Genomic DNA, 23,713 nt, shown 5'->3' with positions numbered 1-23,713 from the left:
TACTAGTGACAGTCGGTTACTTTCTGAGCTCCTTGGCATCTGAGCATGGATATAAAGTCATCAGGTAGATTTCAATGGTAACATTTTTCACATCTACTAATGATTATTTTTATCATTTTTTTATTTTTAATAACTACATGATTAGAGGAAGCATTTCACTATAGATTTAACATATTCAGTAATATACTCCAGAGCAAGAGTGCGTCTCTTTCACAAGTGGGTGCAAGCTTCTAGGTTCACAGCTGAGTTAATACAGTTATACAATATTGAACTCAGTATAAGCCCTATAAGACGTAAAATTGAATGAGTTTTTTAACCTTTAAAAAAGATCTCCATTTCATTTTAGAATATATTGTTCCTTGCAGAAAGGCTCATTGTTTTTGCTACTAACACTGAGATGTTGGCACATGCATCTCTAATCTGTATGTATCTGAATATCACTAGTCATAATCGGTTGCACTTGGATCCTTGGCACCTGTGTATGTCTATAAAGTCATCGGGTAGATTTCAGTGGTACTGTTTATCACCTCTACCAATTAACACGATGTAAATTTTCATGCTTCCTCCTCAAATATAATTCATTTTTTAAAATTTATTGATTTTTTTGTGTGTATATCACACAGAACATCCCAAACCATCTTATTCAACTGTACACCCACTTCCCAGATGGCCTCCTCCCATAGCCTCCCTCCCCCGACTAGAGCCCTTATACTCCGATATCCCTGCTACTGTCTGCTGTGTTGGTGGCACCCCAATCAGTAATTTTTATTTATATTCCAAAGGAAAAAAATCATCGATGGAAAACTGAAATAAACATTCCATCCCCTAGAGCAACAAAATGAATATATTTAGCAAGGACATAAAATTTATTAAATAAAACTGTGAATTCTTGTTGATCAAAAAAGATGAAAAATAATTAGAAGATGATATTGATTTAATAACTCAAAATTATATTTCTTATTACTCAATGTGAAGTTCAATATTAATTTAGCCAAACTTCCTGTAAAGTTCCTAAGGCTTGTAAGTAAATCAAATAATCTGTGCTCAAATGAGAAAAAAATAAATAATGCTTAACATTTAAGAGTTTTTAACAAATATTTTGTTATAAAACAAAAATTAAATCAATGGAAAAACAAAGTTAAAAGTCAACCTCAGTAGTTGTAAGAATTTGAAATATGACAAGATTGATCATTTAAAACTTCAAGAAAGTGTAAACTACTTAATATATTTATTAAAATTCGGGATCAACTTGATTAAAATGCAGTTAGGCTTAGGCATATGTAAAACACCTACCAGCCATATTTCTTACCAATAAAACAGAGTAAATGTTGAATTATAGTGGTGCAGAGACACAACACAAACACTGAAACAGCAATTTCTACAAGCTATCATTGAAGGAGAGAAGAAAGACTCAAATACAACATACTTTTATAAAACAAACACTTCCACAGCTCCCTAGGTTGTGAATTTATACAGCAGTCAAGAAAACAGCAGGAAACAGTGGCGGGCTGGTGAGGATTGGGCGATGCACGAGAGTCAGCTGAGGATCAGGTAGAGAGAGAGGTGCATGCCAGGCAAACACATGACATTTGACATGTTTGTGACCATCGGAAAGTATAAGTGTGACATAATCATATCGTTAAGGAAGTTATACTTCATATATATGCACAAACATTCTCAAATAGAAAGTCTAAGAACAGCTTCCATTAAGAACCCCTATCCACACTATGAACTTTAAGGTTGAGTCCACATCACCAACACTGCTGGTGTGTTTCTTGATCATTTTCTTTACACTAATTGAGTAAACAGAACTCTGAACAACACTCAATGAGTACAACATAGCATGGTCTTGTGTCAACATGCTGATTTAGCAAACTGAGTGTCAGGAAAATCCAGTTCTGGTGATGTGAGAATCACCAAGAATTTTGATGGACTTGGACCCCTAAAATATAACAGCTCCAATTTGCATTTTGGAATCTGGTGGACATAAAAAGCAATTTTACAGATCCAGCTTACAAAGAGCTGGGAGTGAAAACCACAGAAAAGCAGGAACACGCCACAGGTCTAACAAAAATGAGTGTCATGCACTCGAGGAGGAAGATACAAATTCATGTCTGTCTCCTCCAGGAGTTGAAGTGCTGGGATGTAGGAGCAGCCTGCTGTCAGTGGGTGGGTCCTGCTAGAATAACCATGGACAGAAGGCTAATCTGGAAGCCACATTGACTTCTAAACCAGACATCCTTGCTTTGGTGGTTTATGTCACAGTGTCTGTCCATGGTAGGGCTGAAACCACAGGTGTTCTTACAGTTCACAGACAAGTGCATACATCATGTCTACACTTGATAAAAGCAAGTGCTTAGCTCTAGCTTTCTGGGACATTTTGAAAGTTATCTCATAAGCAAGGCGATTCAATAAGGTCAAATCCCTTGTAGTTTGTAACTGAGCTTTCTCTGCCTAAATAATGTTCCATTAGGTACCCCAATGTCTGTGTGTCTAGCAGGGCAGTATCTGACATGTCTGCATGTGACACTCACATTCTATCTTGGATAGCCATTATTCAGCACAGCACTTTCCAAATAAACCACAGAAGTCCTTCCTAAAAAGTTGGATTAGGGGCTGGAGAGATAGATCAGCAAATAAGAACACTGGCTGCTATTACAGAGGACCCAGTTCAATTCCCAGCACCCACATGGCAGCTAACAACTATCCAGAACTCCAATTCCAGGGGAATCCAACACCTTCTTCTGACCTCTGCAGTCATTGCACAACACAGGCGCACTTACATACATGCATGCAATACACATTAAAAAATAAATAAAATATTTTTAAAAGAAGTTGAATCATCACCTTTCCCATCAGTGACATACAGGGAACAGTGTGTGACCCAATACAGCATTAAAAAGTATTTACCTAGAGTTATGGAACTTGCTCAGTTGAAAAGTGCTTTCTTTGCAAACATGAGGTCCTCAGTTCAATCCCCAGAGCCTACATAAAAGAGTCAGGCCTGGTGATGTGCACTTGAATTCCTTGCCTTGAGAATGTGGAAATGGACAGGTCCTGGGGCTTGCTGGACAGCCAGCCTAACCTACGTGGTGATTTTTATACCAGTGACAGATCTTGTATCAAAAACACAGAAAAGAGAAGAAAGAAAAAGGTGGGCCAGCCTAGGGAATAACACGAGGTTGTCCCCCGGCCTCTACACAACTGTAAACACACAAGCACACATGCAAATGTGCAACTATTCACCATAAAGCACACAACTCTGAATTGGATTCCCGAATCTGGACTAAGCATGCAAAACCAGTAGTGTGTTCTGTACATGACATGTAAGTTATTCAGCTGGGTGGACGCAGACCCCCAAAGAATCAAGCGTCATTCAACAGAACTAAAATTGTGGTTATAAAAAAAATCAGGAATTGAATGTATTTATGTGAAGGACAGAGAAACATCCAGATTTCCAAATGTCTACCTGGAAATAACAGGTCCGGCCACAGCCTACCAGTAGCTGATAATCAAGGCACCTTGGTTGTACCCATTTACAAAACTCTGAAAACTTACTGAATAGAAGCAGGAGGGTGCTCAGAAAATATAACCAACTAGGAAACAGCCAGTGTAAGAGTGTCCACTGGAGCCCAGCACAGTGACAGTCGTACTCAGGCCTGGCCCTTGCTGTTCTCAGGGAGTAGGGTTCAGAGAGCAACCATCTGAAGTTCAGCGCCTCGTGGGTGCTCCAAAGTCAGAATGGGATGGTTGGGCTCTACAGTCACTGTACTTTGCCTGGTATTTCCAAACTCAACTAATAGAAATAACACTGTCTACATCTTATGAATCATCTTAGGCCTACATCTTACTCCCACATCCAGTCAGTCAACAAACTCATGTCAAGTCTGTCTAATTCGCTTATTCATTTCCTTCTGCCTGGAACTTTGGTTCCTTTTTTATCATCCAAATTTCAAATCAAATGCCACTTACCAAAAAATGCCTTTGGAGGCCTCCAGTATAAAGTGGGCACTTTCGTCACTGAAAGTTTTCCAAGCACCCAATTGTAATTTCTATGTTAGCAAAGGGAAGAACCTCAGATTTCTCCGTCAGAACAGGAACCTTTCCCAGTTCACCTCTCCACTGTACACTCAGTGTTTGATAGACTGACCATTGTGTCAGATGCAGAAATATGAACAAAGCCTTCAAATTCATTCATTATGATATGTACTCAGCAGCTGCTTGTTGGGCATTTTCATTGTGTTGATCCAGCATTACAGGAATGGGTAAAATAAGTCCTGTCTTTGACTCGTGGAGCTGATGCTTAATCAGAGATCATTATTATTCTAGCAACTGTACAACCAAATGTCCAATTAGAACTCGATAGTGTCTCATCGGCTTTTCCTTCCCCAGCGCCCATCACCACTGCTTCAGTCAGTTTATCATTATCTCGAGCCTGAAATGTGAAAACCGCCCAGTTCTTGTCCTCTCCTCATCACCCTGTCTGTCCAAAGCCAAAATACAAATTCAGTGTCACTTTTGCATTTAAATCTTCAAGAACTTGCAGCTTTATTTCTTAATACGTTCAGAAAACGTACCCACATCCTTTGAAGACAATGGCCCTCTGTGAGTCCTCCCACCTGCCTTTCCCTCCTCCTCAACACCCTTCTCCTTTCCTGCATTTTATGCTAGAACCCTAAGTTACACTCTTATCATGGAGCTTCTGTGTATGTGGCTCCTCAGCATGATACATTTTCCCCACTCTAATTTACAAATTCCCTGTGACTCCAGAGACAAGTGACTCTATAAAGCCTCCTGCAAGACACTCAAACTGACTCACCACCACTGTACGCTTCTTTCCACTACACTACACTATAGTTGTTTATTTACTGACTTGTTTCCCTTGAAGGAAGGCCTAAGGATTCCTTTTGGAAGAACATCATTTACATTTTTGTCTCTAATGCCTAAAACTGTGGCAAGTGTATAAAGTCCAGGACATGACAATTGGGTGGATGACTAGATGGATGAGCTTTCTTGTAAAAATTAAAAGTACATGATCTTCAATAGGAAAGCTTCAAACAGACACTATTGAGAAATCATGTAAAGGGCTGGGGACATGGCTCAGAGATGTGGTACTTGCCTAGCATACACAAGTCCCTCTTTCAATCCCAGTACCACGCCCCAAATTTTAAAAAAGGCATATACAAAGGATCGTGCCCAAAACAGGATGCTAGAAGCCCATTCTAAATCTTTCAAAACACTGTTAGTCAGCACCCAGAAATCTGAGCTCTAAATTTATTCTGTTCTTAATGTTAAGAACATCAGCTATCCATAGCAGTCAAGAACATGGAAATTAAGTCATCACACAGAATGATAATTTGCAGGGTTCATACCACCAGTACTGCTCAACACAAGCAGTGTCAGCATCCCCAAGTCTTCAGTGAGGTAACTATGTAACTAAAGAAGAACGCATGGTAAGCCGTTTCTCACTAGTGTAAGGAAGTGCTGGTAGAGGCAACATCCTACGCTGTGTGAAGGAAACGTGGGTATTTATAGCAGCAGATAAAATCTAGTGTAGGATAGAACTTGCTATGGCTATTGCTGTCCTAGAAAGGCTGGCTCGTTTCTAGGGGAGAGGAGAGGATGGGCAGAAAGATAAGGTGACCACTGACCAAGTCTCAGGATCAGTTTGCAATCTGAATATTGTTTGCTGTCAATAGCCATTGACAACAGGAATATAAAACAGAACATGAAAATAAGATGAATCTAGTCATTTCACCCAAGGACCTCCCAGGTGTGGTGAACTGATTCCACTCTGCCCTCAACAGACCCGGAGGAATCAATTTCCTTTGCCTCAAAAGGGTGCGTGGAGTCATAGGGCAGTCTTACATTTTAGCCATGATCCTAGCAATGACTTCAGCTGACCAGATGCTCAACATACACCTAGTGCTCAGAAAGCACTCATTAAATGTCTTCTGCATTCCAGGCTTGGGGTTCCACAGAACCTAACTATTGGGAGAAAAAACTAAGGGTCTCTGGTAGAAAGTAATCAACACTGATAGATACCAGATTCCTCTGGTTGACGAATGAAAGCCTTTAAGAATGAGATAAGCCAGTAGTACTAAAGACAGTTCCCTATGTACAAAAGGCAAAAAGAGACAGCTGCTGAGCCAGAGATCCCTTATCTCAGGGATGACCTGCTAATCATCTATGACCAGGACAACTTCAGATTATCCGGCAGTAATGCGGAAGTCAGATTACCTAGGTACAAAAGGTAAAAGAAACCTACGAGTAGATGGAAAATTTGAAAAGAGATCGATGTCTGAAGATGCCCACCTAACCATCAATAGTTGGTTCATGTACCTTCCCTAAGATGGTCATTCTCAAATTTCGAAAGACTCGAACTCAAGATAAATTCAAGAGGAGGCTTTGGCTTCAGATGTGTTGTTATCTCTAGCACTTAAGTCTCAGAATGGAAGACAACAGAGAGGTGAGCCTTCTAGTGGCAAAGGTTGGTTGTATTTGCTTAATTTTTCATCCGTGAGTCCAGAAAGAAGAAAAATAACAGATGTGAGATAAGAATAGGCAAATCATAGTCCTGTTTTCTTTCTTCCAAGACCACAGATACTTTGTCAACACTGTGGTTTCCCAAAGGGGAGGGGCCCTCATACCAGTGAAGGGGAAGCTGTGGGGAGGGTGTCTGTCACTGCAGCATAATGCTGGGGAAACCGTGGGGCTCACGCACAGCGCTACAGCAGTTCTGTGAGGGGAATGAGTAGTCCTCATGCAAAAAGCTAATGCAAAAAAAATAAAATTAGGTTCTGATGGCATGCAGATTTGTCAAATCCAGACCCTCTGATCCAAGGGTTATTCATTATTTCCTATTCATGAACCTCTTGTGTCTTAAGATGACACTTTTATTACCAGGATCCCCAGGAAATGAAAACATCAGAACAGTCTTAAAACTCATAATAAAATCCTAGCAATAACCAGCTGTCATGATGATGTTATTTGAAACAAGGTTTCTTTTCAATTAGCTCTAGAATTAACTGGTTGGCAGAGAAAATCAGCTCCGCATGTGTGCGGCTTTGGTGATTGTTGCTGCTGCCAGAGCGCCATTATGTTCCTGTGTTTGAGGCTGACAACTGCTCCATACTCCCAGAATTGTTCTTAGAACAATTTTATTTATTGTTTATTGCAGTGTGTTTATTGTTTTTCTGATATTTGTTACTGGCTAAGCCTTGAAAGGTTATATATTAAGTTCACAATAAGAATGTCACTTTTGCATACTCTTTGGAACACTGATATAAATTAATATTTAGCAATATTTGAGTACATAAAATTTACAAAAGTATTTTTATTTCAGTTCTGATTATGATTTTATTGCAAGGTTTTGTTTTTTGTCTCCTTCCCCTCTTTGAACAGTCTTTCTGCTGTGAACATACAGTGACTATTTTGCCAACATAAGTGTTGAAACACTTTATCAATAGCATCTAGTACAGAGCCAGGCCTCAGGAAGAACCTTGGATTTGAAGGATCCAATGATCCACAGAAAAGCACTGAGCCAAGTGACTGAGCTCGGTAGAACTCTGATTACAACAGAAATCTGAGGAAGAGGCAGTTGAGGAGTCTGGAGACAGGGTTAGAATGATTCGGTTGCCAGGAAGGTCTGAGAAGCAATTTGAATCAATGGCAGTGGGTTGAAGACACAGATACACAGGACAGAACCAAGCAATTAGTGAATCATTGTACTGGGACTGTACAAGATTGAAAGAAAAAAAGAGGAGCATGACTCAGCGGCCACTATATTGGGACACCTATTCACTGATATTTCAGCAAACTGTCCCATAAACAAATATGGAAGGCTTGAGAGAATTTGAGGTTGGGAAGATGCAGGGCAAATAATGAAACTGGTTGTGAACTTGTTTTAGTGAAATGCCCAAGAGGTAGACTAGCCAAGGTAAGTACGGTGTTTCTGCAGGTACCAACAGGGCTGGTTTCTCTGAAGCAGTGCTCCTTGGTTTACAGGTGGAGATGGCCTTCCTGTGCCTTCATATGGTCTCTTTCCTGGTACATGTATGTTCTAACCTCTGCTTTAATAAGCGTAGCTGTTATGATGCATTAAGGTCCACCTTGAAGACTTCATTTCAACTTTATTGCTTGTTTTAGAACGCTATATCTTAAATCAGTCACCTTCAGAGGTCCTAGAGATTAAGACTTCAACACATCGATTTTATGGGGGACAACTCAGCCCATACAGGAAAGATGGGGCTGTGTTTCCTTTAACATATGGAGTATGGACTTGAAGGAGAGCTATATTAACCAATTATTATAACCAACCAGGTAAAAATCAGTGCACTGTATAAAGAAGTAATATCAGAGACAGAGAAGAGCCAGTTACTGAAATAGTTAAATAAAACTGACACAACCAGCACTTAAGAGACAAGCAGAGAAAGAGCCACTGGTGTCATGAAGAGACGCAGCACCCAGCAGGAGCTCAGTGGAAAAGATTCACTCAGTACTGAAAAAGAGCCAAGATACCAACGACAAAGACTGAGTTGTTAGTTGGGGCTTGAGTTGGAATGAATTTTGGACTCTTGATGCCTCCCAGCCACACCCCAGGCTTCCATGTGCTGAGCACGGGTAAAGTGTGGCATGGAGCACTTGTGCTTTTAGCCTCAACACAAGAGGCTGAAGACGATGCCGGTCAGTCTTATCCACACCCAGAGCTGCAGCCCAAGGAAGTCAAGTGACTTGCCTGAAGTCAGCCAGAGAAGAACAGATACACAGTCCACCCTAGAACTTCTTCCATGTCACCAAAAATCAATCCGTGGCCCCAGAGCTCTGAAGGCTGAAGAGAATGCTTGGTGAACTAAAACAGGCCGCTGTATAGCACACACCTGTAACCCCAGCACTCTAAAGACTGAGGCAGGTGGATTACCATGTGTTTGATAGTGAATTCAAAGAAAGCCTGAGATAATTAGCAAAATCCTTCCCCAAAACATAAAACAAAAAGACAAAATTAAAGGACAGATGACTCTTTTCAGAAAAGAAGAGTTGGAGATCAGCTCTTCTGACTTCCTGTCACTCCCCGTGATTTTATGTATTGTCTGTACATAGTACATACTCAAACTTTAGTCAGTGCCACCTTTCACCACTATCACGTGTACAGACAGGCAGTGGGAGGGAGCCAGATGTAGACTGCGTGTGGCCTGAAAGTCAGGAGCCTGTGGAGAGGATGCAATGCAGGAGAACACAAAAGACAAGAGTTCCTCCTAGAGGAGATGCGCAGAGCCTGGGATCAGGGCACACACAGAGCTTGTACCTAAATAAATGAAGAAGTACTTCCTTTGGGGTTGAGTGCTGTAGAGACAAGTGTTCAAGGACGTGGGACCAGGTGCCTCAGCTCTCACAGTCCTCTCCATGGTGAGCTTTTGTGTGAATACCTGTCTCACTGGCCCACTAAGTGTTTGCTTTAAAATGCCACCACCACCCTACGCATGGAATTCCCTCTTTCCCTTGTAGAGGGAATAAAACAGAGAGCCAGAACAGGCTCTCGGATTTCTTGGATTCTCTAACATCTTTTCTCATTCTCTCCCTTTTCTTACCTCTTGTCTCAGTCATCCTAACTCTGGAGACACTTGAACATAATCAATCTCCCATTCAGCTATTGAGCTCCTTTGTAATACTTAGCAAATCAATATAGTATTTCAAGATGTATTTTAGAACAAAAGCATTTCAGAATTAGATTTAGGTTGAACACAACTGCATTTATTTAATTCAACCTCTTAAATATGGAAAAAAATCTACATGGTTTATATTTTCTTACTGTTTAGCTAAAGGTTACTCTGGCAAGGACTTCATTTTACAATAAAAGCCACTCTTAATTCATTGAGTTCTAATCATCTCATACATCAAATGACATACAGAGTGGAAATTTTTATGCAATATATTGTAGGAATCAAATGTTGCTTTCCTATGAATATGTATCTGTTGATTACCTTGATGTCTGAAGAAGATGACCTTGCTCAAGGTCAAGCCACATGCTGTCATTCCTTAAGCTTTCAGCTGATGTTGAAGTTTCACTCCTTCAAACGTGATGTGAGAACACCGGTAGGTGTGACTTCTGTCTGCAGGTTCATTCTCGAATCATTTACGACCTCTGAGAAGAGCAAGTGATCAGAGTAGCTGAGACAGTGTGCTAAGATGTGATTAAGTTTGGCAGCGACTACATATTATCCATCGTTGCTGTTTAGGCAGACCTCCCTCCCACCGTGGGGCAGGGGATGAGCAGGCGCCAGTCAACGACACGGACACCAGGAAACAAACTGGGCGGTCTGCCAGCGAGCTCATTTATTGTGAACAGAGGGCTGCCTTATATACATGCGCCGCGGTCCCCATTGGTTCCCAGTGTCCCAGTGCCCAGTTGTCACTCTCCCATTGGTGCTGTGACCTCATCGTCAGTCTCTAGGTCGCCAGGCAGATTTTAGGTTGGCTACATCTGTGGTTGAGACCAGGAACTATCTCGCTCATGAGCCGTTTGTCAGGCGGGCCTTCCTCCTACAATCCATAACTATAATAATATATTATCAATTATTTCCTATTTTAAAGTCATCCCTGGAAAGCTCATAAAAAGCATGACTATTCTCAGCTTGAGCTTGGCTTGGACCGTCTGTCATGACTTGTGCCTGGCTTATGAAATGAGTCATATATTTCAAGGTTGGGAGGATCTTAGTCTCTGTAATAGTGTTCACATGCGCTTTTGTCTTTTTGTGAGAAAATAAGAATGTGATCCAGTAGTCACAGGTCACCACATTGATCTTTAGCAAATGCTTTTTCTAAATGACAACTTAATACTATGTCCAAAAATAAAGAAATGAAAATGTTTAACAAATCTGAAGACAGGATCCCCTCACCGTGAATGTGTGCGCTGCCTGTCAAACATACACATATGGAATATTTACTTTAGCTCTGTGCAGTCCCGGTATGCACTAACTTTCTAATCATTTTCCAAGTTCTTCTACTATAAAATAATCACAGATATTTGGAGACTAGTCTTTCTAATGTGAAAATATGTTGAGATTAATGTGCACTAATTTCAGTTGTATGCAAAAATACTGTAATGAAATGTCATATTTTCATTTTTAATTGAAAATACAGAAGTTCCTTTAGAGCAAAGAGAAATTTCTACTGTAGTTAAGGTATTCAACATCATTTAATATTATGTATAGCCATAATTTCATTTATCTGAGAGATCATAATTTGCTTTGTGCTTTGCTGTTTGAGCATATCCAACTTTTAACTTATTTGCATTAATAAAAGTATAACAATGTGAATAAAATGTAGAACATAAAAATTGTGAACAAAAAATGTGCAAATCATTAATTCATATCTGTAATTGGGACCTTTCTAAGGGTAAAATGTAGATGAAACTAGAGAGCTGGCATGGTTTATCAATTCAGAGAGTTCTGCTGACAAATTCTGTTCAATGAGATGACTCTGTCATAATTTGTGATCATCTGTCACTCTGCATCAAATACGACTGACTTGAGTGCCCTACCAGTAAAAGTAACTGTGTGTGTAAAGCTGCCAGCTTTTAAAGATGGTTTCCTAGCTAATTTGCTTCTCAATAGCTGGGTTGTGTTGATCTGAGCTGCTGCTGTCTTCCAGAGATGATAAATTTAATGTATGCACTTAACATTTTGCACTCAAGTCTAAAAAGTTTTTTCAGGACACAAAGTATACATATTTTATTAAAACATGAAGAACTCAGCAAAAGTTGTCATTTAAACATCTATAGGGAAATAAATGGGAAAATAATTGCTTCTTTCAAACTCAAACTATTCATCCAATCAGATTTCCTTTTTCTTAGAGAATGGGTCTCAGTACACCCCAGGCTGGCCTGGACTTGCAATCCCTCTACCTCAGACTCCCAAATGCTATGGTTTTAGGTGTGTGCCTCCAGGCCCATCAATCAACATTCTTTTAATGTAAGATACATTCTTCTGGGGCTGGAGAGATGGCTCAGCAGTTGGGAGCACTGACTGCTCTTGCAGAGAACCTGGATTCGAAACCCAGCACCTACATGGTGGCTAACAACCACCTGGAACTCCAGTGCCAAGGGATCCGACACCCTCTTCTGGCCTCCATGGGCACTGCATGACACGGGTGCACCTTACATACATGTAAGCATTACACTCATACATATAAAATAAAAATATAAATAAAAAAGACACCATTAAAAATAAAAGATAAGTTCTTCTACAGAGGCTTTCTTTATATGCAGTTGCCACTGGATCTTTTGTCTTTTTCTTGCATAAAAAGTTTTTTAAGAAACACTTTAAGATTAAACTGACATTCTGCATGCGATGGGGATGTGTGAAAACAAAGTTCTGCAGGGCGGGGCAACTGTGTCCAGAGAATATTGCCCACTGACACTCAAGGTAAAATATCAGTGTCTGGGTCTTGGTCTCTGCTTTGCACAGTGGGGATCAACACTGCTGCTATGACTGTAAAACAGAGCCTGTGCTTGGGCCTAAGTACTCTCAGAAGTGTGACTCATTTTCTCTGGAGAATGACTTGTCACAGTTCATCATCCCGGGAAGTCGGGGCTGATGCGGTAGGGAAGGACACATTAGTTTTGTCATCTGGTCATTTCTCCGGATTTAGCTTTCTGTTTTGGCTAATACGTTTTCCTAATTCTGGAGTTGGTCTTCTTTACAAATACCTTCCTTAAAACGAATTTGTATGAAATGACATTAGAGCAAGTTAACTTTCTGCCTCCCAGTACTATACACCGTTGGTAATGATTGTAGTCGCCTTCTGCCTTAGGAGTTCCGTCTTTTGGGCATTGAAATTGATTTTTCTCATCTTAGCATCTGAAGATTCCGAGTGTTCCCCTTGCCCAGTCGCCTGAGACTATACAGTGGCACCTACTGCAGAGGAGGTGGCAGCCGCAGCAGGAGCATCAGCACCAGTAGACTTTGGAGAGGTAGTTCTTCCAAACCCTGTCACGAAACCAAAAACATTTCTGGAGTGCTACCTGCCAGTGGGGGCTGCCTTCTTACCGCCTGTACGCAATGTTTGGTCTTGTTAACATTTAACAACGGCGGTCCTGACTAGCGGAGAGATCTGATTTTTCTCCAAGTGTGTCCTGTTGTCATCACTTTTGATGAATACGAAATTTTATCAGTCACAGGAAAACAATACCATATCCATCAACCTTATTTTACTGTGTTTTATGTAAAGCTTCTGTTACATATAATTTATTGTGTTTTTAATAGAGTATGCTGTCACTTGATAGTCATCTAAGGGCTAGAAATAAGAGAATTTCTCAAGTCTATCAAACTTCAGGTTGAGCACGCCTAGTTTTCCTACCTGATGTTCTGTTGTGAACTTATTTTGCACAATGAAAGATTATCCCTAAGTAGTTGCAATTCAGAATATGAGGAGACTGTGAGGTTGTTGATTTTATGGATCTTTCATCATTTATAATATGAAATTTATTTCATAGCTGTGAAATCCATTTACTAATTAACTACATTGGCTTTATGTCTATAAAGATGCTTTTACAAGTAGCAGTCTACAGAAAATCTGCATTTACCTTTAACATTTTATACCTATGACTAGAAATAGGAGATGTTTATTGAAGTTTCGAATAGCATGCTGCTCGGCAAACAGGACTGCCTGGTGCATCCTTCAGCTCGGTCCAATTCCTTTTAGGAAAAAGGGAAACAAAGAATTTATAACCTTTCAGTTGGAAATTTTGTTTTGTTAAATACCACCTTTTTTGAAAACTGTTGCAAATGGAATACATGGAATTTAAAAGTTTGTCCTGTATTTTGGTTCTATTTCATTTCACTGTCTAGGAAATAACAAGCTATGACATTTTATGTAAAATTTATGCTATAGGATCAAAAATGTACCTTTCAGGATGTTTTGGGTTTCTCTTATGCATTTTACAATGAAAATACCTCAAATACAAACCTACGTCCTATATGCGAAGCCCTTTGTATAAACCATGTGTACATATGAAAGTGGATTTTGATTCCTTTGTTAAAATTGTGGACACCTTGGCTCTTCTAAGCATAATTACAAACGTGTTTGTAAAAGTGTAAAATCCCTCGGTTGTGCTTGTACACGGGTTTTCTGTACTTGATGCCCTCTGCATTCAGTCAGTGCTAAACGCAGGGCCAGCCCTCAACAAACCCTTGTTGAATTATGCTCAATTAAATGTTTGCATTTTCTTCAAAATTTGCCCAAGCAGAAATCATGATTGAAAGTTTAAGTTTCAGATGTGTCTGGGTGTACAGATTTCTGGTAATTGTATAGCTCTCAGGAACAATGTTCTGAAAAGTATGTGCTGTTCTAAGCACAAGCCGTAATTCCCTCATACCTCTTGAATTTAAATGTACAATCTTGGTGTGGTTATGCAGTGTGTTCTTACGAATTTCCAAAGTCCTTCAGTACCACCGATTTTGAGCTTCCTATTTTCGAGATAATGTAGAACAGTTGGCATGAAAGCAGTTTAAAGATTACAGAAATATTGCTGTTCTTCGTGATGTCCCAAGGAAGACCCTGAAGCATCCATTGGCCCAATATCTCATAAAGCCGCAGCTCTGTCAGTGGTAGTGTGCACAGTGGGATGACTACTTGTGGACATGTCCTTCTGCAGCAAGCTACCACTGAAAGCCTATATTTTCAGGATTCTTAGTGAAAGGAAATTAGTAACTTTGGTAGCCATTGTTGAAGCCAAGGTGGTTTTAAAGTGTATCCAAAGGAGGGTTGTGCTGGGAGTTAAGGTGAAGTCACTGAAACACCCCCACATCCCTCCCCTTCCCAACACACCCCACCCCCTTGTGCCACTGCTAGTGCTTTGGTGGAACCAGTACCACCAAATCCATTTGTGCCAATCTAATCTTAATACTGAGAGAAGTCGTACATACCAATTTAACAAAATACTAAATGTGTTTATTTTATAAAAGCAATTTTAGTGATGAGACTTGTTTTTTAAAACTAAAATGGCAAGATAATGAAATGTCCTAATATACATTTACTGCCATTTAAATCATTTTTATTGAATCATTCTCTAGACTGAAAAAAGCATATTAAACCAGAATTGGGGTAAATAATAAAGAGGTACAACACCCACCAAAATACCCCTCGAGAGAGTAAATCCGTGGCAACTCGGTTTCCAAGACACCAGGACAGCCAAGGCCCTCTGCTTTGGTAGGAGCCCGAGGCTGGTAGGTGAGTTCAGGAGGAGCAGGCCCCTGAGCCACCAGCCCTTACAGGTTCCTAGGAGGCTAACAACATCTTATGTCCTCTCCTCCGCAAGTTTTGTTCGTAGCAGTTTTACCAACTGAGACGTGTGCAGCTCTGCTTTCTTTTGAATGAAATCAACTCTTCCCAGAGAAAAACAATCAGATTTAATTTTAAATTTTTTCTTTACGTTTGAGAACTTCATGCATGAGTATGATGAAATATGATCATATCTGTTCCCCATTTTCCCCCTTCATCTCTTCCCATCGTCTGCAAACTTCATGCCTTTTGTTTCCTAACCCACTGAGTCCAGTTAGTGCCACCCATATGTGGGGGGGGGGGTATCCACTGGAGCAGGGATAGCCTACCAATGGCCACACGCTCAATAAAGAATGATTCTCCCTCTTCCAGCAACTACCCACTGCTAATGGCACCTCAGGATGGGGTCTTGGCTGTAGATCATCCATCCCATCTATGCCAGAGTTTGGGTTGGGTTGATCTTGTGTGGTCCTGTGTTTAGTACTGACTGAATGCAGAGATCCCCAGTACAGAGACCCTATCATTAGGTGCTGGAGCCTCTCAGGGAATCTAGACCAGCCCAGCTTGACAGGCCACAGGGCACAGTATACAGACCCACGAAAATACTGCACAGACCCAGCACAGACCCTCAGGTGGGACTGTGAAACCCAAGGGAATTTACAGAGAGAAAGGCGTGACAGCTCCCAGAGTAAACAACTTGCAAAGGATGGCACTTGCCAGACTGGACAAGTGGGAAAAGTAAGTGTTGCATGGCAAAGGAGCGCGCCTCGGGACTCACCTCACTGAGGTTAAACTCCACTTCCAAGGAGCGCTCCTCAGGCTCACCTAGGGGCTCGCCTCGGGACTCACCTCACTGAGGTTAAACTCCACTTCGTGGGCAACAGTGCAGTTATGAAAGTCTTAATCAGGAGAAACTAAGCCAGATCTGTGAGTGGCGGCGAGGTAAATTTTATGAAGGAAGAATCCAAGGCAGGCTAGATGGTAAGGACACCGAGAGAACACACCATCCTCAACTCATTGTCTTTAAAATAGCTGTATTGGGGGGCTGGAGTGATGGCTCAGTAGCTAAGAGTACTGGCTGCTCTTGCGGAGGACCCAGGTTCAGTTCCGGCTAGTAACTGTCCATAACTCCAGAGAATCTGGCAACCTTTTTGACCTCTGAGGGCTTTGCACAACATGCACGCACCTTCACACATGCGGGCAATACATCATGCACATAAAATAAAAATAATAAATAAAATATTTTTTAATAGCTGTATTGAGGCTGAAGCTGTTTTCAGTAAAACAGCTTTAATGATGGGTTTATGCTGTGAATGCAAAGTACGTCCATTTTAATGGCATAATTCAGTGTTTTTCAGTAAACTTATAGAACTGTGCAATTATCACCAGGATCCAATTTTTTCCCATCAGCCTCCATTCTGATCTTCTCTCTTGTCCCAGGCCCAGGCGACCAGCACTGTGTTTTCTGTCTCTGTTAATTTGCCTGCTCTGTGCATTTCACATAAATGGGATTAAGTGCAGTCTTTGGTGTCTGGTATCACTCACTTAGCATATTTCCGAGGCCCCTGCCAGGTTGTTGCTTGGCAAACAACAAATTTTTCATGCCAATAGACTATGAACACTGAAGAAAAAAAGACCTGATAGGGATGTCCCTGCCAGGGTGGAGGAGGACACAGATACCTAAGACCAATACAGTGAGGCCAGGAGGGCAGAGAGAGCTCAGCTGAAGTGTAAGAACTTCCTAGACTTCCTGAAGAGGCTGCGACCCAGTGTCCATGCCATCCAGAGCACACATTGAAGGACTTTGCCCAGCACTGAGAAGGAGCTCCTGGGGGGTGGGGCATGGGTAGACCTGATGAGATCCTGGGATGGGGGATGGGTAAACCTGATGACATCCTGGGATGGGGGATGGGTAAACCTGATGAACTCCTGGGATGGGGGGTGGGTAAACCTGATGAGATCCTGGGATGGGGGATGGGTAGACCTGATGAGCTCCTGGGATGGGGTTTGGGTAGACCTGATAACTGACATGAAAAGAAGAATTATTTGATGAGATCCTGGGATGGGGGATGGGTAGACCTGATGAGCTCCTGGGATGGAGGGTGGGTAAGCCTGATGAGATCCTGGGATGGGGGATGGGTAGACCTGATGAGCTCCTGGGATGGAGGGTGGGTAAGCCTGATGAGATCCTGGGATGGGGGATGGGTAGACCTGATGAGCTCCTGGGATGGGGTTTGGGTAGACCTGATAACTGACATGAAAAGAAGAATTCTTAGCACAGAAGAGTGAGAACTTCCTGGGAGAACGGACGGACTGTTAAAGTTCAAGAAATAACAGCGAATGCCCTGAGCCGAATTGTTAGAACATTTTCAGTGGCAAAAACAACCTCATAGGAAGTTAAACATCCTTTACGGCAGTAGTACTGGAGTGAACGCGGTGAGCAGGGCAGCTTTCATCTGGCCCCCGAGGGCATCTCGATGAAAACAGAAATGGAGAGAAGCATGTAGAATGGGGGAAGATTTTGGAAGTGAAATTCGAAGGACTTTCAGGAGCATGCACTTCATTCTTGATGTAGATGGGGAAGGTTGATGTACTCCAACTTTTCCAGACTAGTCCTTAGTCCAGGGCTTCACTCTTTGACCCTATCATTTGATTTGAAAATGATCTTGCAGACAGACAACACAGAGTCACATTCGAACGCACTCAAGGACAAGTCACAAGGTCAATTAAAGAATCTCTCTGTGTAGACACTGGCTTACCTATTAGGCTATATTATCTGGACAAAGTAACTGGCTTCTCACAGCACTCCAAGGAGGCATGCAGCGTGCTTCCACACCCATAGCAGACCCTTTACCATCATGTCATCAAATTTCCTCCGTCCCATATATGAGGAACAAAAAGAGATACTTGTTTCTGTGAGTCTCTCTTACTTCGGTTAACATGATGACCTCCAGTTCAACCCATTTGCCTACAAGCAACTTAATTTTATTCTTTTTTTTTTTTTCTGTCGGAATGAAAACTCACTGTGAGTATATACCACATTTTCTTTATCTGGTCATCTGCTAATGGGAACCTAGGCTGATTTCCTAAGTTGGCTATTGTGTGTGGTGCTCCAGGAAACATGGGCATATAGGTGTCTCTGCCCTAAGCTGACTTTCATTCTTTTGTATTTAAACCCATAAGTGGCATAGCTGGATCAGTTCTAGTTTTAACTTTTGGAGGAGCCTTTGTGCTGATTTCCATAGTAGTTGGAATAACTACATTCCCACCAGCATATAGGGTTCCTCTTTTCCTGTATCCTCACCAACTCTTATTGTGATTTGGATTCTTATGACAGGCATTCTAACTGAGGCAGCATGAGTCCCACTATAGTTTCAATTTGCACATCACTGATGGCCAAGGATATTGAATACTTTTTCATTTATTTAGTGACCATTTTTGCTTCTTCATATGAAAAATACTTGGGACATTTCCTCTTTTGTGGCTATAAAGAGCTCAATGAAATGACAAAAGAGCTCTAGAAACTGCTTTTTCTTGAGTGTGAATGGCTTTCCTTTATTGTTGTAACTGAGGTCCGGCTTATACATAAATGCCTGGATGAGGATTTCCCTGTTCTGCTCCAGTTGCTCTGCCACAAAGGCCTATGGGATTTGAAATTTCTAAAGCATTATTCTGTTACCATAAGCATTTGCCTTCCTGAGCTCTTCAGAGACTGGACTGCCTTATCCAGTTTCATGTCTCCACCTGTCAGAGTTAGATTTGCTGAGCTCTGACAACAGGGAAACAGGATTTCCTGTTGAGTGTTCAAGTAGTAGATTCACTAAAGCAGCAGGACAAAAATATCTGAGGGTGCTCTACATATCTAGTCCCAAAACGCTGAAGCTACGCCAAGAATTCTCCCCATCAAGGTCCAAGTGCGTGTAGGTTATTAGTCTCAGCTGTGCTGTGGCAGGTTGATTATACCTGAAATGCATGGAAGAAAGGTTTTGAATTTGGGAGTTTTTTTTAATTTGAGCTATTAGTATGTTAGCATAATGGTCTATCTTGGGGGTGAAACTCAAGTCTCATGAAATTCATTTATGTTTCATAAACTCCTTTCATACAGAACCTAAAGATAATTCTGTATCTGTACTGAGTCTAGTTTTCACTATGGCTTGTCACATGAGGTAAGATGAAATTTATACCTGTGGCATCATATGAGGGCTCAGAAGGTTTTGGATTTGGGAATATTCTGAACTTGAGGTCTTGGTTGGATGGTTGGTTGGTTTAGACAGGGGTTCCCCGTAACCTAAGCTGGCCTGGAACTCTATATGTAGACTACTCTGGCCTCTATCTCACAGAGATATGCCTGCCTCTGCTCCCTGAGTGCTGGGATTTAAAGGCATGTGCCACAAGCCAGATGGATTTAAGATTTTGAGAACAAAGTTACTACTCAACGTGTCACCACTGGGTTTGAAATGGTTGACATGTACACCCAGTGTTCATGTGCACACTAGTTCACTTCCAGTTGAATTTCCAGCCTCACAAAAGCTCAAACAAAAGCAAACAGATGGGAATCATCAAACTGAAAAGCTGCTCACAGCAAATAAAGCAGACTTCACAATGAAAAGGCAGCCCAAAGAGGAAAAAACACTTGCCAGCCAGCCTGGCGTGGTGGTGCACGCCTTTAATCCCAGCACTCATCAGGCAGGGGCAAGAAGATCTTGTGAGTTCAAGGCCAGTCTGGTTTACAAAGCAAGTTCCAGGTCAGCTGGGGCTACAGGGAGACCCTGTCTCAAAAAGACCAAAAAATGAAAAAAAAAAAAAAAACTGTAAACCATTGTCTCAGAAGGGGTTAATATTGAAATATATAATAAATTTATAGCACTCAACAGCAAAAAGATAAATTACCCAATTTAGGAAATATGCAAAAGACCTAAATAGGCATTTTCTAAGGATAACATATGACTAGCCAGCGGGCATATGGAAAGGTGCTCAGAGTGACTAATCACTAGGGAAATACAATTCAAGACTGCAATAAGATAAAACCTCGGATCTGTTAGGACTAGTCACCAAAAAGACAAGAGATAAAAGTATTGACAAAGGTGCAGTGAGATTGTAAACTGTGAGGATGCAGATTATTACAGCCATTCTGAAAACAGCACAGAATTCCCTAAAAACGTGGAACAGTGGAATCAACATTCAACACAGAAAAGGAAAAGAAATCAGCACAGCGTGTTCACCGTAGCCAAGATATAAAACGGAGCACGTTTAGTTAACGGCTAAATGTGTAAAGAAATATATATATATATATGAATATTACTCAGTTTTAGAAAAGGAGGTGGGCCTACCATTTGTAACAGCATGGATGAGTGTAGCGGACCTTTAACTAAGTGGAATTAAGGCAGACATAATTCCATGTCTGTAGAATCAAAACAAGTCAAATGCAACAAATTGGAGAGTAAAGGGATGACTGTCAGAGGTTGGGGGCAGGGAGAGGAAGGTGCAGGTCAGAGGGTGGGGTTTGCTTTAATAAATAAGTAAGCTCTATAGACCTAGTGTACATTACAACATGCTGACTGAGGTTATAGGACTGATAAGTCCACACAGGCTGCTAAAGACAGTGTCAAGCAAGCTCACCTCTAAGGGCAGCTGTGTACAGTGAATCAGCCTGATTTACTTCCAGTACTTGTGACTTCAGTAAAATTGAATAGCACTTCAATAAAGCTGAAAACTGAAATATTTTAAAATAAAATGAAAAAGGAGACTGTGAGGAGGGAGTGTTCGAGCCAGGCATTAGCGACTCCAGTAAGGACAGTAGAAGTTGGCACAACATCCCACAGACACAAGCAGTTGTTCAAACAGTGCAGCACATGTGTGAATAGGATCAAAGTATATTGTATGATATTCACAAAATTTGTTAAAAATGTCATTTGGGGCTGGAGAGATGGCTCAGCAGTTAAGAGCACTGACTGCTCTTGCAGAGGACCCAGGTTTGATTCCCAGCACCCACATGGCAGCTATGAACCGTCCTTAACTCCAGTTCCAGGGGAATCTGAAGCCCTCTTCTGACCTCCGTGGCATTGCACAACACAGGTGCACTCACATACATGCAAGCAATACACGCATACACATAAAATAAAAATAATAAACTTTTAAAAAAATGTTTTAAATGTCCTTCAAAACAATCCTCGCCGTTACTGTGACCAGCCTGAAGATGCGCAAAGCATCCACATCATGACCCAGACTTGGCCTTCACCTTTACCAGACAATCAGCTAGACAGACAGGCTTGGCCTGTCCATGGTCTCATTCCTCAACACTGAAGGAAACTGATGTTTATTGCATGCCTGTGCCCTGTCCTTTCACGTGGGCATCATTTCACTAACTCTTGTGATAACTCTATAAGGCGTGTGTCCTTGCTACTAAGCTCACAGGTGAGAAGACTGTCTCAGATGCTGAACAGTTCATACCACATCACTCTAATAGAAAGTGTGAGGAACTGGATTCAAGCCCTTTACTCCTATTTACTCTAGAATGTTCCACAGAAGTGTTTTGCCTGTTGATGATAGTTTTGCTTAAATCCCATTAAAAATTAATTTAGGCTAATATCGAATTCTGATTTTCAGTCCAGGCACCTGATAAAGAACTAACTTCTTTTTAACATTTTTTTATTGAGCTTTTAAAATTTCATATATGTCCCACTCACATCCAGGCCCCCTACCCCATCCATGCTCCCTCCATCCCCCCACCGAACCCTACGCACTCTGCCATACATGCTGAGTCCTATTCATTCAGGTGTTTGTACCCAAATGTCCTTCAGTGTAAATGTGTCCCCTGAAGTCTAGTCAGCCCATCCAGTGGTTGTATGTAAGTCATACCCTCCCTCATCCAGCAGCAGTTAGTCTTAAATAGTTCTCAATCTAGTGCTGACCCACCACCTATTTCTCACTCCCCTTTGGGCCCTTGTTTCATTGAGCTGGCATGGGTCCTGCTCTTGATGCCACCGCTGCCACAGGCTCACATGAGTAAGCCTCGAGTGGCCTGAGAGCCTCCACTACATTATGATCATGACCCAGCCCTGCCTCTTACAATCTTTCTGCCTCATCTTCTACAATGGTCCCTGAGCCGTGAGTGGATGAGGTTCCATATAGAAGTCCCATCCTACACTCTACAGTCTCTATTCTCCAAAACTTGGCCAGTTGTGGCCTTCCATGTGCATTGCACTCTGATGAACAAGGAAGCCTCACTGGTGAGAGCTGAGGGGTGCATTATCCCTCTCTCTACCCCTCATTCCACTACATTCCATGAGTCTTAGTTGTAGAGATTCAACTGCAGATGTGTCACCTAGTATTGGGTATCTCCCAGATGTATGAAGAACTAACTTCTTGAAGATTATTGGTGGTTATCATTAAGGACAAGGCTGGTTTATAGCCTTGAGGTGTCTCTTTCTTTAATACTTAGTGTGCATGCTGGCCTTGGTGTGCATGTAGAAGTTAGGCCAGTTTTCTCCTTCCACAAAGTGTGTTCTAGAGCTCAAACCCAGGTCTTCACACTGGGTGGCAAGTAGCTTTACCTGTCAAGCCATCTCAAAGGCCTGTGCTTTTCATTTTTAAGAATATGTCAGATCACATGCTCGCCTGTGCATTAAATTACCTGCCAGTCCTCATCATTAAGGAGGTGATGAGCATTATCAGTTTAGGGATGTTTCTGTTTATTCATAATAATATAATTTTGCCTCTAATTTATGATTCAGTATCTTTAACTGTCAATTGTATTTTCCAAACTTTTGAAGTAAAGGTGATTTGCTCTGCATTTTTAAATTTGAGATTGAAAATAGGACCATATCTCACACAGTTATATGAAGGAGTGCTCACAGAAGGGCCTGCTTGCTCTCCACATGGACCTCTGAGGAAGACACAAAGCATTCCCCCTTCAGCCAAGCAGAACGCCAACACTGTCCACTGCAGTGAGTCTCACACTCTCAGAACCACGTGGTCTGACTTTCATTTTAGCTTCTGCTGCTTACTGATGTACTGTGTGTTAACTATGTGTTATTATGTATTCACTATGTGTTTTCCTTGAGGACAGGACTTTGGCTCCTTAATTTTATATAATTGTAGTTGTAATTGCAGATGTAAGTAGATGCTTTACAGAAGGATTCTATATAAACCAGTAAAATTTTGAAATATAAATATTTTATTATATAGTGATTATCATAAATATTGCTAAGGAGCTTAGTATATATAGTAGCAATTTTACTAACATATTAATTGTACGAAATTCTGTATTCATTGTGACACTCTCATAAATGCATACCACATACTTTATACGGTGCTGAGTGAACCATGGATTTCTAGTATTCCTTGAGGTATCAGACATAGAAACTTGGCTCTGTTATCAACGAGGTTCTCTAGAGGGGCAGACTGACAGCATGCATGCATGCATGCATGCATG

At 41.3% G+C, this 23,713-nt stretch overlaps 1 protein-coding gene across 10 annotated transcripts in view; it reads left to right on the top strand.

Annotated features, from left to right (window-relative positions):
• Nucleotides 1-23,713, top strand: part of Lrrc7 (leucine rich repeat containing 7) — a 432,681-nt gene that overhangs the window by 198,981 nt on the left and 209,987 nt on the right. The window contains exon 7 of one of the 10 annotated variants that reach the window (XM_029569854.1): nt 12,855-13,344. The exons of the other annotated variants lie outside the window; for them this stretch is intronic. Within the exon in view, the coding sequence (XP_029425714.1) occupies nt 12,855-12,861 (7 nt within the window). The 3' untranslated portion in view covers nt 12,862-13,344. Of the gene's footprint in view, nt 1-12,854; nt 13,345-23,713 lie in introns of those variants that run through there. 10 annotated transcript variants of the gene reach the window in all.

Source organism: Nannospalax galili, unplaced genomic scaffold, assembly GCF_000622305.1.
Source record: "Nannospalax galili isolate Female #2095 unplaced genomic scaffold, S.galili_v1.0 scaffold442, whole genome shotgun sequence".
NCBI classification, from domain to species: Eukaryota; Metazoa; Chordata; class Mammalia; order Rodentia; family Spalacidae; genus Nannospalax; species Nannospalax galili.
The sequence above is the reverse complement of the archived record's forward strand: the minus strand, read 5'-3'. Positions and strand labels throughout refer to the sequence as shown.